The 16,482-nt window shown below is 38.9% G+C and overlaps 1 protein-coding gene across 3 annotated transcripts in view; it reads right to left on the minus strand.

Annotated features, from left to right (window-relative positions):
• Positions 1-4,135: 4,135 nt before the first annotated feature.
• grm8b (glutamate receptor, metabotropic 8b) overlaps positions 4,136-16,482 on the minus strand; it is a 130,236-nt gene continuing 117,889 nt past the window's right edge. For all 3 annotated transcript variants that reach the window (XM_088079657.1, XM_042495869.2, XM_088079658.1), the window contains 2 exons: positions 7,581-7,827; positions 4,136-4,754 (listed from right to left, as the gene is read on the minus strand). In XM_088079657.1, coding sequence (XP_087935783.1) covers positions 4,705-4,754; positions 7,581-7,827 — 297 coding nt within the window. In that variant the 3' untranslated portion in view covers positions 4,136-4,704. The remainder of the gene's footprint in view (positions 4,755-7,580; positions 7,828-16,482) is intronic.

Genomic DNA, 16,482 nt, shown 5'->3' on the forward strand with positions numbered 1-16,482 from the left:
GCCAAATTTGAAGAAATTTACTCTTGGTGTTTTTGGCATATTGCATTCATGACATCGAGACAGATGATGTGGCAGTGACCTTTGACCACCAAAATCTAATCAATTCATCCTTGACTCAAAGTTGAGGTTTGTGCCAAATTGGAAGGATTTCCCTGAAGGTGTTTTTGAAATATCAGGTTTGTGAGAATGGGGTGGAAGCGGAAAACAGCAGCATCAGCAACTGTACTATCAATATTTTTGCTGACAGTTTTGCAGGTTCAGATCAGATAACTTAATTAACATCTAAACTAGTTTTAGAGATGTATTCATCAAGGTTTTGCTTTTCATCTTGTGTTTCAGTAAATGTGAAAAATGCAGAGTGAATATCTGGACTCACCAGGACATACAAGACCAGTGAAATATGGACATTGGTACTCCGGCAACTCTTGAGAATTGTCAGCTTCAAGTCAATAACACATGAATACATTTTAAAATCAGAATAATGTATTCATCAGACCAAGTGTTGAATATCAGCGGCAGCAGAGAGTCTGTACAGACAGAAGTAGGACAGACGTCTTGCTGCAGTTAATGGGTCGCTGTGGGACAACGATGTCACTATTTATCAGCTGCTTCTTCATCATTCATGTGAAACAATCAAGTCATTAATCCGTCTGTCGGAGACACGGATTATTCTAAGGCTGTCCTTCTATCGGAGGTCAGTTGGAGAGGTTAAAAGGAGTTCAGCATTTTTTGGGAGTTGGATGAGAAGATCGATACCACTCTCTCTTCTGTCAAACATAAAAGCTGGAGCCAGCAGGTGGTTAGCTTAGCACAAAGGGGTCACAGCTAACTGGGCTAAACTTCACCAATTATCACATTATATCTTGTTTGTTGAATTTGTACAAGAAGTGTAAAAATGACAGTTTGCATGGGCCGGACTATTTCTTGGCTGGGATCACTGACTTTCTGGACTCTTTGCTGGTTGCCTGGCAACTGCTCAGAGCCAAGAGACAGTAGAATAGAGACGAAACTCGAAGAAAGTCTCTGTGCCAGCATTAATCAAGACGCTGCTGTCGTTTGTTCTCCTCAGAACTCTCTCCTATCAGGTCACATACAGATATGTGCCATCACATTGAGCAAAAACGACTTCAGCTACTTTAAATTGTGTACGATTTTCTTATTTTGTAAGAAGTGTCCCATAGCATACCGTATCACTAATATCTGAGTGGCCTAATTTAGTCTAAAAATGACATGTTTAGCTGAGACACTTGGCAATACGGTTCAAAGGTGATAATGTTTTGGTTAACCCTGGTGGAAAGAGTACTCAGATCCTTTATTGAAGTAAATGTAGTATTACTACAGTGCAGAAATACTTTGTTAAAGTCCTACAAATAAAACTTTAGAAAACTGTGATAAGACTTGCAGAATCAATAATTTCTGAAAACCCATTTTTATAGATTTGCTCTTACGTGATGCTGCCTTTTTATTCCTTTTTACTTCTCTTTATTTATTTTACCTTATTTTAATATATGCTTTATTTTATTTCCTTTTATTTGTGGTTATATTGCATGTATTGCTTCTGTTGTTGTTTTTGGTTATTTCTTTGTATTATTTTATATTTACATTTCACATCCTGCATCTTGCGGTATTTGTCCTCTGGTTTTAATTTGATCCTAATTCAACACTGGTTTCTTCTCGCTTGTGTTCAGTAGGAGTTAAATCATAAAGTAGTATAAAAAGGAAATACTTACGTAGTTATGATTAGGCCAAAATTGTACAGTAAACTTGCTGTTACTTTCCACATCTGTTGATTTCTTACATTCACTTTGACATCCAATCAAAGGACTCACTGTGCACAATATTATAGAAACAATGTAAAGCAGCTTTAAGATAAACCAGAAGTATTTGATACAAGCTCTTACCTGAAGCCTGTTTAAGTTGAGAGGCCCGAGGACTGCAAACACCTGATCAGACACAAAGGCAAAATGAATCAAAAAACAGCGAAGAAATTGAGATGAAGCAGTTTCATCTCCAGTATTTATTTCAGTCAGAATCATCCTTTTTTTCAGTTGGCTGCAAGTGCGAGGAATGAGCGCGGCGTCGAGGGAAATAAAAGAAGGATGCCCGCAAGGCTTCACCACTCAGACTCTACCTGTCCTCTTCCTCCTCGTCTCCTCTGCCAGGAGATGCAGAAATATTCATTACATGCATGGGGAGTTGTCTCTGGCAGCTCGTATTGATCCGGTCTCTCCTGTTCCACACCACGTATCGATCACTTCAACTGTCTTTTTTATTTTTTTTAAATCTGTAATGAGGCGCACACTGTGAGCTTCCTGCAGAGTCGGGTTTGTATGATGTTAAAGGTCAGATGGCGTTTCTGTTCATTTCCTGCTCTCCTGCTTTATCGTGCTGTTTGCTATAGAAGTACTCAAATCATTTACTGCAGTAAAAGTAGCAATAATATGGCATAAAAATACTCTGTCACAAGCAAAAGTCCTACATTTAAAGTTTTAATTATGAAATTAAAGAGTGCCCTTGGAGTAGGTCCTAAAACCGGGAAATTAATTTGCATTTCAGCACTCCCAGTGCTCTTGTCTGGAAGTCAGTAGGTTTTTTTGAATGTGTCTGTGGTAGAGCCTGAAATAAGGTCTGTAGTGAACACAAGCTGAGGAGACTTTCAGGTTTTCTGCGTCTTAAAAAAAGATGGTTGCTAACAAGTGGCTAAATAAGACAACAGAACAGCATCAAGCCAAACACAGCTGTACAGCCTCATAGTGGTGGCGGTGTTAAGTCATTTTTGTTCATTTATAGCATAATGTTAACTTATTTTTTTTATTTATTTTTTTTTTACTTCTTGCGATAACATTTAGGTTTCAAAAATCCGAAAAGTTTAATTTGTGAAGATTAACTTGCTGGGAAAAATGTATAAGTACCAAAGAAATTTGTTTGCCACAGATCTTATTTTATGTAATGATGTAAAATCCAATGGAAAAGTCCCACAGAGGCAGAACGTCACACTCTGAAAACCTCTGAAACTATTGACGCCACAATATGCAACTGAGGGCGGAAGCACTAAAAATTGATTGTGGCCACATTTAGATGAGAATGGCCATACTAAAAACAGAAAGGTCTTTCCTTTGTGTTTTTTTTTAAAAAATCCATGTTCATATGATAACATTGTGAAAACAATCCTCGTGCACACAGATACACAAAAACAACAGAAAACGCTGTAGTATGCATGCCAGGCCAGGAGAAGGTGGTGTAACTTTGTAATGACACAATTGACGAACACCACACCCATGCACAAAGTATGTCTGTGACGTCAATGTTCTCACAGAATCCACGAAATGCCAGTTTACACAGCGACAGAGGGTGTTGCGTTTTCATAAAATTACACTCGAATCCGGTCTGTAAAGTTCATGTTTTAAGGCCCCCCAAACGAGCAAAGTGCAGCTGTGATATCACAGTTCTCACAGGATCAGTGCATTGCCAGTTCAGAAGAGGGAGTTGCAGAAAGATTGCACTCTGGAATATGGTTGAAAAAGTTTGCATTTTCAGGCCAAAAACCCGAAACGCTAGTAGATGTATATGATAAGGAGGCGCATTCGTACAATATAAAATCAGTGGACAGCAATGAATGCACTCTGTCTCTGTGGGCTTTTTTGAGGAGGGAACCAGCGAGATGCTAAATTTCGTGTCAGCCTACACTCTATTGGAGCACGGATTGAAAAAGAGCGGGATTCAGGAAGGGTCGGTTATTGATGCATTCATGTGTCCATCACTCAGATGCAGTTGCAGCTAGTAAAGGTTGAGCTCCTGTGCAGCCAAGAAATCTAATCTATAATATATCATAATTTAACAGGTGATTATATTTTGTATTAAAATCTGTGGTGTCTGCAGAACTGAATCTTAAAATGACTTGGAGTTTTTGGATATTGATAACCACATACCTGGTGTCAGGAAGAGTCTCACACTGCAGAACCACCAGCATCTTTGCAGCACAAACACCTTGTTTCCTCTGAGAGGACGTCTGACTGGAAAATCAAGAGAGACACCAAACTCCAACAATCAAAACAGAACAAGTATAATGTACATTTTGCTCCTACGTTCTCTTGTGCAAACTGTCCCACAAACAGACCCAAATATGGCACCAAACTGTGAAACATTCCTTTATTATAAATAGATCATTTGTATAAAAACGGGCATGCTTCAATTCAACCATTGCATTTAGACATATCACAACCAAAAAGCTACCGTTCATTTAGCCAAAAACAGCGACAGACTCGTCTCATAATGCAGGTCGACGGACGGACGACATGAGACAAGAATCAGAAATTTTCACAACCACAAATTTTTTTTTTCTTAAACGCACAATTAGATTAACAACAAATATGGTTGGTCCCCACAATTGATTTTTTTTTAAATATTTCTTTTAGAAGACTTGTTTTAAACTTTTTTTTGTTTTTTTGTCTTTCAGGTTACCATCCTCCTCCTGCTTCCTCGTGCTCTCTCGGATGGTTTTCAGTTGTGATCCTTGTAAGTTTTTGGCCCCGTTCAGACCCGTTCCCTGCTGTCTGTAAACATAAAAACACCACAGACGTTGTTGGTTCAGTTTGTCAGTCGTTTGGGATCCTTCAGATTGTTCAGAGCACCTTGTGATGACGTCTGACACAAATCTGCTTCTTTAAAAGTCCCGGGACGTCCTCGTGTCGAGCGGTCAGGTCTTCACATGGCGTGGTTGGTGTAGCTGACATAGGTGGTTTTTGTTGCCGGGACTGAGGAGAAAAAAAAAACAGCGCATTGATGAAGTGATACTTTCACTTAACTTCAGTCATCAGCAGGTTAAACTGAGTTTAGATGTGAGATCTGCGGAGCCCCGAGCAATCATTAATGCACCTCACTCAATGCTCCTGTGGTGCACTAAAGGCATCGAGTATGAAATGCTATGCCACAGAACCAGCAGTATTTTAGGAAAAGGTCACTATTTTGGAAAAAGATTTGTGTATACAAATACCCCCATTAATTGTCTGTATGTTTCTGTTTGAGTAACCTGTAATGTTACATAAGGCACTCAGACAGCTGCAGGGTGCGAGCTGCTGTTTCTGTCAGTTGGTTGCCAGAGGAGCGCCGGCAAAGCCCCAAAAAACTAAGCTAAACTTAACATGCTAACATGAGCTGTCAGTAGGCGGGTTTCCATTACAGTTTTGCACAAAACTAAAACAATATTTTCAAAATGTTGATAAAACACAATTGCGAGATGACTCTGTTTTCACTGAGTGATGTTCTGTGACTTCTCCTCTCTCGATAACACTCAAAGAAGCATGGCGATGGATGTTCAACACATTAGCAGCTTTATTTCTATCACAGCCACCGCACTAGCCGTCACTATTTCCAGTCGAAGGTGACAAAGGCATGTTATGCGAGCGATAGTGGAAAGGCGAGCACCTTAAACATGGCAGCGGTCACGTATGAGGGATTTCTGGGAGCTGATAGTCCACGATTTCACAGAGGAATTGTGGATTCAAAACTTCCAGATAATCCACTCAACTTTTGAAGAGTTATGCAATGAACTGCAAAAGAACTCACACACACTGTCTAACTACGAAGCAAGAAAAACATAAACATGATTATATGAATAAAAAACATTTTTTTTTAAACATTTTTAACACTTACGCAGAGAAGAAATTATAATAATAATTTTAATTTAAGTTGTACAAAAACAGACAAGGTACTTCCTACTTTCCACAGCTGGTAAATAAAATTGGAATTCGGGAAACAGATTAAAAAAGATCTGCAGCAGATTGAGTGTTTTATCGATTAACTCCAGGACCCTGGATAGACCTCCAGAACTGTGACAAGAGAGATCATCACAAATTTGTCCTTCAGAAAAGCAGATATGTTGCTGTCACATGAATTAACATCATCCTGATCATTTAGCTAATATTAGAGCCGGTAACTGTAAACTTTGTCCTGACAGTGACACTACATGAAAAGTCACCAAAAAAGTGTCCTCTGAGGATCATGAATCAAAGCTCTGTTGCAGGACTTTTTGAATGTGATCTCAGGGAGTGTATTAACTGTGTTTAATTGCCTCTTTTCATGGTTTACTTCAAGCATACTTTTTGGTCCTTCCTTGGTAACTTCTTTTTCTGTTTTATATCGTTTGTTTTGGAGTTGTATATTTTGATTTTGTATTTTTGTTTTGTATTGTCTGTCTGTAACTTTTGTTGCTGTCTGTCTCAGCCAGGGCACTCTTGAAAAAGAGATTGTTTTAGTCTCAAAAGGTTTTTTTCTGGTTAAATAAATATAAAGGTAATATGCTGTATAAAAATGAGCCTCACAGGAGTTTTCCTCTCATGTCGTTTGAATCTTTGGGACTTCTTCCACCTCAAACTCAACACTCTGCAGGATAAAAGGTTCGTCTCTTGTGTGAGGTTGAGAAAGTGAAGCCTGATGTGAGAGCTGCTGCTTGTTAGATTTAAGCAGATCAGTTCAGTCAGCACATCTCTGATGAGTAAACAATCCGTCGCCTCGCACTCTTTTTTCTGCTGATGGACCGAGAAGCAGCTTTGAAGTGTAACTCTGAGCTGTAAACAGTTTCATCAGATCTGGTCTCAGGTGACGTCGAAACAAACTCGAGTCAACTTCCTGTTAAATCCTCATTAGAGAGGCTGCACTCTGACTTCACCTCCACATGGAAGACACAGAGGCGCCGACACTCTTCTTCTTACGGTGCCTTTGTTCCGACGATAACGGTTTTCACTCCGTCTTTTTACTCATCATTGGTACTTGCTGCCTGATTTTGAGTGCTTCTTTGGTATTTTTGAGTCCCACATGCAGCTAAATCGTCTTGTTTTCCAAGATTCAAATAGTAAGAACTCCATGCATCCAGCGACTACATGGTTAACAACGATTCGAAGGTTTAAAATCTGCCACAGAAGCTTGATGTGGTCCAGGGGAAGGACACCAAACAGTTTTCACAGTCTACTTTTGCAGAAACGGCACTTGTTACGCTGAATAAATTGGACTCTGATTAAGACTCTGAATCGCTCGATGTGCCGCAGCTGAGCAGCTTTACTTACGCAGACAGTGCGACTGCTCCAACCTGTTAATATGAGCGCAGAAAAAATACACAAATTCAAGAGTCTCAGTGATGCACACACGCTGCTCATGCTGGGCCAGGTATGTGGCCCCTGGCACTGAACAGTTTAAACCTGTTCAATCTCAGTGAGGAGACTGCAGAAGCCCCAAAGAAAAACAGACTAACTCAATATTTAGAGCCCAGTTGCGCTGTTGTGCTTCAATAATGATCAAGGGTCAGACTCCTTTCTGGAAAACAAATAAAAATTCTACGCTTTCATGCACCACTCTGGGGACAAGAAAACCATGAACTGACAACTGATTTCAAACTTTTGAATGATGTTTTAAGAGAAAACTGTGACATTTATAAAGTTCATTTTTAATAACATTATTTTGTTTAAAATTGTATATTGACTAAATTATTGTTAAAGTCCACTCTACTGCAAAAGCGTAAAACCAACATGCCATCTTTCAACTAATCAGATTGCCTGAATAACACAGAAGCCCCTCTTTCTACTCACCGCTGGCCTCCACGCCCTCACACAGCTCCGTCTTCACCTCGCCGTTGGGCCGCTCGGCCGCCAGCTGCGACAGCTTGCTGGTCATGGTGGCGGCGGTGACGATAGCCTTGAAGCTGCGTTTGCGTTTGGGGACGTTCTGCTCAGGGTGGAAAATGATAATGTAGACCTTTGGCATGTAGAGCATGCCCAGAGAGACAGAGGCGCTGAGGCTGAGGGAGACAGTCAGCGTGGCCGTCTGGATGTACATCTGAGGAGGACACAGAGAGGGGACAGTGAGGTTCAGAAAGACAACAGGACGACGTCTTAAACAGTCATGACCATAAACCTGAATAACTCAGCTGACAATGTTGATGCAGAAGAATTTTTGGACTTTTCTCAGGTTTTAGGACATTTCTAGGGTTTTAGGATGTTTCTCAGTTTTAGGGCATTTCTCGGATTTCAGAACATTTCTCGGATTTTAGGACGTTTCGGATTATAAGACATTAGGGAATTGGCTCGGACCTCCGTTTCAGCTCCACTTTTTTTTTTTTTGATAAACAATCACTGTTTTGATGCTGTTTTGTACTCCTGCACCTCATGTGTACTAAAGTACAAAAACAATTCCCGGTGTGAATCGCTCTTTATTGTGAATTAGAAAAAAGGTTGGGGGGCCACCCAGCATCCTATTAGGGGCCAGATTTGGCCCACAGGCTATAAGCTGAGTGTCATTGCACTTGTCACTTCACTACATGCAGCTAAAGCAGATGATCTGAACATCACTTTGCCTAAATGATGGTCTGATCTCAGCAGGAATAATGCCATCAGTTTTCATTAAACCAACAGATGGTCGACTCTGCTCGGTTCATTTACTGGAATCAATCTAGTGACTCGTGTTTGTGGCTGATAATTTTGTCTCCTCGGGCAGAAAGTTTGGCGCAAAACCAGCCATCACTTAGAGTTTACACTCTCCAGGCGACTGGTGGGGAAGTCAAAGTGATGGATGTTGGATAGCAGTTTTGACTTTGCTGTTTTTAAACACTTAGTCATTAATTTGAAATACTTTGTCATTATCCTGAAAAACTAAGTCATTATTTTATCATTATTTTGAAATATTGAGTCATTTTTTTTGAAATATTAAGAAATTTTGAGAAAGCTTCATTTTTTGAGATACTGACGCCACATTTTAAATTATTAGATCATTTTTTTTGAGAAACTAAGTCTTTTTCCATACTTTGGCATAATTTTTAGAAACTAAATCATAATTTGAGAAACTTAGCCATTATTTGAAAAACAAAGTCTTTTTTTTTATATTACATCATTATTTTGACACAACATTTTGAGATTCTTAGTCACTTTTTTGAGAATGCTCACTGTTTTGAGATACTATGCCATTATTTTGAAATACCAAGTTGTTATTTTAAAAAGGTTATTATTTTGAGACACACATTATTTGAAAAGACTAAGCTACTATTTTGACATACTAACTCATTTTTTTTGAAATACCAGGTCAACCTTTGAGGTACTAAGTCATTATTTTGAGAAAACTCATTATTTTTGATGTATTAAGCCATTATTTTGAAATACTAAGTCATTATTTTTGAATTAATAAGCCATTATTTTGAACAAAACATTTTTATTTTTTAAACAATAAGCCCTTATTTTGAAATACCAAGTCATTCTATGAGTAACTAAGTCATTATTTTGAGAAGGCTCAAACTCTTTTAGATATTAAGCTATTATTTTGAAATACGGAGCCATTATTTTGAAATACCAAGTTATTATTTTAAGAAAGCCATTTTGACATACTAAGTAATTTTTTTTGACAAAGCTTTTGAGATAATAAAAATTTTGATATACTTGGTCATTATTTTGAAAAAGTTTCTCATTATAATGACCTAAAGTATCTTTTATCTCATCACACTGTCAGAAACAGGCCTCCAAAGTTTCAGTCTGCAGCTCAGATAAATAAAACCGTCTATAGAACCAGACTATAACAAAAAAAAAAAACAGTTAATGCATTATGAGCTTTTAAACAACCGACACGGGGACACTGAGCAAAGAGCGCTCATGGCGTCCTGCCTCATCTCGCCCGTTAACTGCGAGCTGTATGAATGTTTTCGGCAGTGGACTGTTTAACTGTTGGAGCTCCATCATGCGAGCAGCTGGATGATCATTAACTCCTGATAATCTCTGTCTTTTAAACTAGGATCAACAACAGAGCAGAGAAACATCAGGACTCCCTCTCCTCATCTCAGTGTGACAAATGACCCTGAACGCATCATTAGGCTCCGTGCTGCGTTCATGAGCCAGTGCGAGACTATTGATTCTCCGTGTTGTTGTCTGCAGTGTGCTGTGAAGGGCTCTCGGTGTAACCACAGTCATTACCGGCAGAAGGAGGCGGTTAGAGACTTGATCCACAGACACACTTTGAACCTGAACCACTTTATATTTGCAAAATAACATAAATAAATACAAAATATAAAAAATACATATCAAGTTCTGTGCTTCAGTACAATTTTAAGGTACTTGTACTTGAGTATTTGAGTACTTTATACTATAACACTAACTATAACTTTTACTTAACTACATTTATTTGTAGTCACTCTGCAGATTAAGATTAATAATAATAATAAATTATGATGTAATAATAAAGATTAAGACATAAGACTTAATTGATCCTGTGGGGAAATACACAAGCTACGGAGCTGTATATTAAATGTTATTAAAAAACAGCTCGATGTTTACGAGCTGCAACATTAAAGTAATGAATACATTAATGCATCAATATCTATAATCCCATAATATATATTTATTATTCTGAAATGGTCCATTCTGCATAATGATTACTTTTAATATTTATATTTAAAGTGTATTTTGTTGCCAAAATTTAAGTACTTCAATTTTGAACAAAGTGATGTGCCTCAAATCGGAAACATTAGTGTGTTAATACCTTAAAGTGTGGCAAATATGAGCACCCGCATTATCGGGACCAATAATTACAATAATTATTGGCCCAATATTGGGACTTATGACATCATACCGATAACTCTGGTAATAACATTTTTCGCCGATAAATAGAACCGATAATAAAAAGGATAAATTACTTTGATTTCGCCCGTGTTGCCATGGTTTTGCTCTGCCAGCACTACACACACTGCAATATGCTGCATATCAAACTGCTGCGCTGCTACATCAGTTCACAACATGTCATCAGTCAGCAGCAGGGTTTCCTCCATTGCTGCTTTTTCTTTTTTTAACTCTTTCCCTGCCATTGAGATTTTCGGTCACTGCTGTCAGTAAGTGTGGAGACATTATTTGTGCAGCACTGAGTCCCAGACAAATATCTCCTGCAGGGACAGTTTAATCTATTGTATCGTATTGTATCATATCATATTGTATCATATCGTGTAACTAATAAAATGCGGGTAAAATGCAGCAGCATCTACGTAGACGTGTGTAAAAAGCGGAGAGCATCTGTGTGCTTTCACTTGTGACAGAAAGCAGTAAAGTGTGGTTATATTTTCTCTGGTTGCCTCCATTGATGCTGATGAAGCTCATTTTGGGGCAAAAAAAACCCAACTGTTAGGCTGCGGTGGGAAAGACCATCGACTCAAACACACAAACACTCACACACTCATGTAGAGAGCTCAATCAGGCTGCAAAAACCTCTGTCTCTTCTCCCCGCCCTCCACCATCTGTCACATCACACCTGTGCACACGCTCCCAACACACAACCCCGTCGCCACCACTGCTCAGAGACCACCCGAGTCGCCATGGCAACCGCCTGACGTAAAGTCAAGGCCCAGGTTAATGGTCCCCGTGACTGAGTGTCAGCCTGACAGCGGGGGAAATCCTCAGTGGGGCTCCGCTTAGCCACCAGGAAGGAGAGGAAGGAAGAGGAAAACACGGCGACAGATGGCGAGTTTCCGCCTCCCCGAGGGCCCCGAAACAGCAGCGGTGATTCCAGCAATGCATCGAGGAATCATTATGAAAATGTATGACAGACAGTGGAGCATAAACTCATTTGTGGGCCTGAGAGAAAAAACAAGCTCTGAAGTGATTTATGCGGCCTTCCCGACACAAGCTGTTACCACGAAACCAAACGGCCCGACCGGCGTGAAGGTCAGAGGAAGCTGATGAAGATTCGGGGAGAGAGGTGAGAAAGAGCTGGAAGGCCGACGCATGGACCTCTTACTCTCTTATGCCAGGTATACACTGGGCTTTTGGGCTGTCCCAGACGATAACTTTGGTCATGGGCCTAAAACGGTGATCCCACGTCGCACATTGAGAGGTTCAAGGATGGTCGTTGCCATGACCACGTCCGCATTCTCCTCCTCTTCCTCGTCTTCAGACTTATTTTGACACACAAATGCCACCACATTGAAGGCTTGCTTCATGTTTGTTTTTGGAATTTTCATTTTTCTCTGCCCACTACAGCGGCGTAGATGGATGACGCACACTGGCGACTTTTTTTTCTTGCACATCGACGTCGATGGACGACGGTCGCAGCCAGCGATTTAGTAGGTGATGTCATCGTACATACCCAAGATCATTAAGACCCGTGTCGCACAGTGTAGCTGCACTTAACTTCCAGGTTTGCTAAAAGCTGTGTTCGAAACTGCTCCCTATTACGGAAATAGTACACTACATAGTGTGTTTGCCATTTTGTAGTGTTCGAATTCTCAGCTGTTAATTTTATCTTCTTTATAGTGCACTATACAATACCCACAATGCACAGCAACTTTGAGTGCACATACGATGTACCCTACATTTTGCTCCCTTATACCACAATGCGATTCGATAAAATTGGGTTCCAGAGTGTAATCTTTTGAAAAAACAACCGTATAATATTCTGTCACCGTATAAACTGACAATGCGCAGATCCCGTGAGAATAGTGACGTCGCGGCCGCATTTGTGCATGAGCACTACGTTTTAGACAGCCATGCTGGAGTAGGACAACAACAGTAACAACAATGGCGGACTTTATTACTTTAAAGCTTTCAAATTTCACTTTGGCTATTACTAAGTCAAACATATCAAAATGCACGTGCTCTGCTCCTGTAACTTAGTCAAAATCAATCAGTCACTACACACATGTGGCAATAGGATTCAATATTTCAGTTGCCAATATTATTTAATTAAAGTCAAAATTTAAAAAAACTGATTGTGAAATCTAACTTAGCATGATGTATCCAGCCAAAGCTCAGACATTCCAGTCAAAATTTGTTTTCATGTAAAATCATGCACGAAACATCAAGAGTATTTCTCCCTCTGATGAAATGGTTTCATTAGTTTCATTTTGGGGAAATTTATCTAAAATGATGCACGAAACATCTCGAACATTTCTCTCTCTGATGCAGCTATTAAAAAAAAGTCTTCATCAAACTTTAAATCTCCTTAACGCAGAAGTTTATGGAGGTTTCGGGAGGTTAATGGAGGCTGAATCCTGTGACTGTACAGCTCTCTGTCTCTGTGACCTGGACGCCACCTTCCTCCCCGATCAAAGCACAAGTTTTGTAAAGCCCCGGGCTGTGGGAGTGTGATCAGAGAGCAGCTGAAGCCGGAGAGAAACTGGAGCAGCGGAGCTTTAAACTGAACGTCAGCAGAAGAGACCAGGTGGACGAACCAGACAGGATCATAAAACAGGAATAATCGGCATAATTAGCCTGTTTTCCATCAGTTTGGAAGACATAAATGATATACTGACTCTTTGCTACGTCCCTGGAACACAGTCACATTTTTACATTTGCCTTTCTCCTCAAACAAAAGTGTTTACTGTCCTCTGAGCAGAAATAACTTTGGAGATGATTTCCACATTCTGTGTTGGCATCTATGAAATCCAACTCCAGAACACGCTGTACTTCAGTGACGTCTCCAGTACAGGCTGATCCAATTACATAACGGCACAGAATCTGGATGTTAATGTCACTTTTATTTTTGGAATTAAGCTGAAGTGCCTTAAACTGCAAAAAAAAAAAAAGTTCAAAAAGTGTCATCAAGTTCTTGGGAAAAAAAAAGAAATGACATTTGTGTGAGAACAAAAAGGAGAACACTGTTATTTCTATTTTCTCGCTGTGTTTTCGTGTGCTGATATCAGATGCCTTTCGCAAGTATTTAACCTTTGAAACCTGAGCAAACTGGTTTGACTTCTTTTAAAAGCATGGAAGGAAGGCAATGAGCAACAAAAGAGGAAATTACCCCCCAAAATAGCAAAGAAATTAGTAAAAAGTACAAGAAAGTTACCTGAAAATTAGTAAAAAAAAATAAAAAATTAAAAAAATAAAAAAATAAATAAAAAAGAGGAAAGGAAAAAATAAAAGTACAAATCAAGGAAATATTTGGAAAATTTAACAGAATTTTAAATATATATTTATGTATATAATTTTTCACTGGATTTCTTCTTATTTTTATTTTTCATCCTTAGGTTACAAAGGGTTAATTGCACATCTCTCTATTCAAATGTGTTTTAGTGATATTTATTCAGATATTTGACTCGCTACAGATTTATTTTTTTGTTTGTTTTCTGTCCAACAATAATTAAACGAGCCCTCACCACCTTCCCACTCTTGTGTTAACTGTAATTGCAGGATGAGGCTGGAAGTTTCTGGAAAGATAATCACTGTGACAAAAAACACTTTGTAATTAAAATTACATCCTGCCGCAGCTCGTCCAGACCCTTAAATGTCCTCCCAGCTCTCATTAATGATCATTTCAGACTCAACTGTGGTCTGGGTTGAATTTCATGTTGAGGATGTTTTGGGCTTTCAGGGGCTCTTTTGAACACCACATCAAAGATTGTGAGTGTATCTGTCAGGTTTTAGGCTGATTTATTTTGGTAATGTTTGAGTTAAAGAGAAGCAACGTTCATACTTGCATTTAAGGTTTCTACGAGAACATGTTTACTGTTTAATGTTTGAAAAAACACATGATTTTCTTCACACTGTCTGTGTTCAAACACCTGTGTTCACCATCTGTCTGAAATTCTCCGTTTTAGCGCCTGTCTCTTTGAGACACCCTCCCAAAAATCCCAGTGTGCTCTGATTAGTCAGCATTTCCAGGCCTTTCACATCTTGGCGACTTCTGTTCAAGATTCAAGATTCAAGATCCAAAACGTAATTGCCATATCCACTTGGTCAATTGGAATTTGTTTGTAAGTAAAAAAAAGAGCCAAAAAATTATCTTATAAAAAAAAAAAAGGTGCACAAGTGAGTAAAAAAACCACAGTGCACCATCCTTTCTGTTGGGGGAATGACTTAAACGAAGAATAGAGGCACTTTTTAACAAGAAAAATCACCAATAAAGCTTCAAAACCTAAATGTTCACAACCAGACATAATCTAGAAGGAATCTGATCCGAAATCAGAAGAAACTAACGACACTGGCAGCCAAGATGAAACGTTTCTCTGATGTTAGCATGTAGCTACATGCAGCAGTGTAGCTGCAGATGGAAAATGACTGTGTAGAGCATCACTTTCTTCCATTTAAATCACCAATAAAACCATCCAAACACAACCAGGGATTAGCTCTCTCCTTCACACTCCACAACTGATAATCGTGCATAGCGTACAGCATAGCGTTTAAAATTGCCTCAATGTTGGTGTAAGAAAAACAATCGTCCATTATCCTTTCGCTGATTTATGATCCGATTGCCAATTGTCGGTACAAACGTATTATACTATTTATTTATACATAACAAAAGTCAAATAACAGTTATTACTTGTATCTTTAAAGACGGCTACTGCATGTAAAACATGAATCAAAATTATACCTAATTTCTTCTTCAAAGTTATGGCGGTAAGATTGTTAACCCTTTGATATTTGATTAAACTGGCTTGATTTTTCTCAGAAATGTGGGAAGAGGACAATGAACAACTTCAAAACAAATGGCCAGAAAATTTGCAAAACCTTTATGGAAAGTTATAAGAAAATGACCTTGTAATAAGTGACAAAAAACAAAAGTAAAAAAACTAAACAAAGAAGAAGATGCCCTTAAAAAGTGCTTAAAATCAATAAAACTTTTTTTCCTGTTACATAAAAATATCATTATAAAACTATACTACTTATCTACAAATTTCTCATGTTTTTAAAGGTTCAGGAGGTTTAAATGCTTGTGAAAGGCGTCTTAAAGTAGCACAAGAAACGTGATGTTGATTCATGTGTTAAAGGGTTAAATGCAATAATTCTGAAATGACCAGATTGGAAAGTTAACAAAGTTAAAAAAGTAATTACCAGTTAGAGTTTGTGTGTCTTTTATTTCCTGTTAAATATCAGACTGCAGAATTTTCAGTTTTTTGGAGACATTAGGATTCTCCCCTCTCTCCGTCTCTGCTGTAAACTGGTGATATGTTCTTTTCTTTTGGCCCGGAGCGACCTTTCCCCCTCACACAAAATAAAAAACACTTAAACGACAGCTATGGATGGCAGGCAGTAACACTGTGGTTGGTATTGACTTTCTCTCCACAAGTCTGAGGAGTCATGGGAAAGATAAGCAGCTGAGTGAAACTAATTGCTGCTCACACACGTTTTTTTCCTGTAAGGAGAAGCAGAATAGATGAGGCGAGGCATGCAGGTGATTATTAAAAATTAAAAATAAAAATGTCAGTGAGCCCTGTGACACACATTTGCTGTTATCGTCATTAACATTTACCACTAACATGGAACTGGTTCCATTTAGTTTCCTGCAATTTTGTTTTATTGACATTTTGAAAATATCGCTTAAGTTTTATGCAAATCTGTACTGGAAACCTCTTCTGACGCGCTGATAACAACGAGGAGAGACAAGGAGAGTCAGGGGGGTCTCAAACATCTCTGGCTGTAGGGTCAGACAGAATAACGCTGTGGGATGAATAATGTTCGTCTTTGGAGACCTCAATCCACTCAAGTGTGGAAGGAAATCCCATCTTTGGACATTTATTTTAAAGAA

Source organism: Plectropomus leopardus, chromosome 7 (genome assembly GCF_026936395.1).
Source record: "Plectropomus leopardus strain MGB_pleo_1.0 chromosome 7, ASM2693639v1, whole genome shotgun sequence".
NCBI lineage: Eukaryota > Metazoa > Chordata > Actinopteri > Perciformes > Serranidae > Plectropomus > Plectropomus leopardus.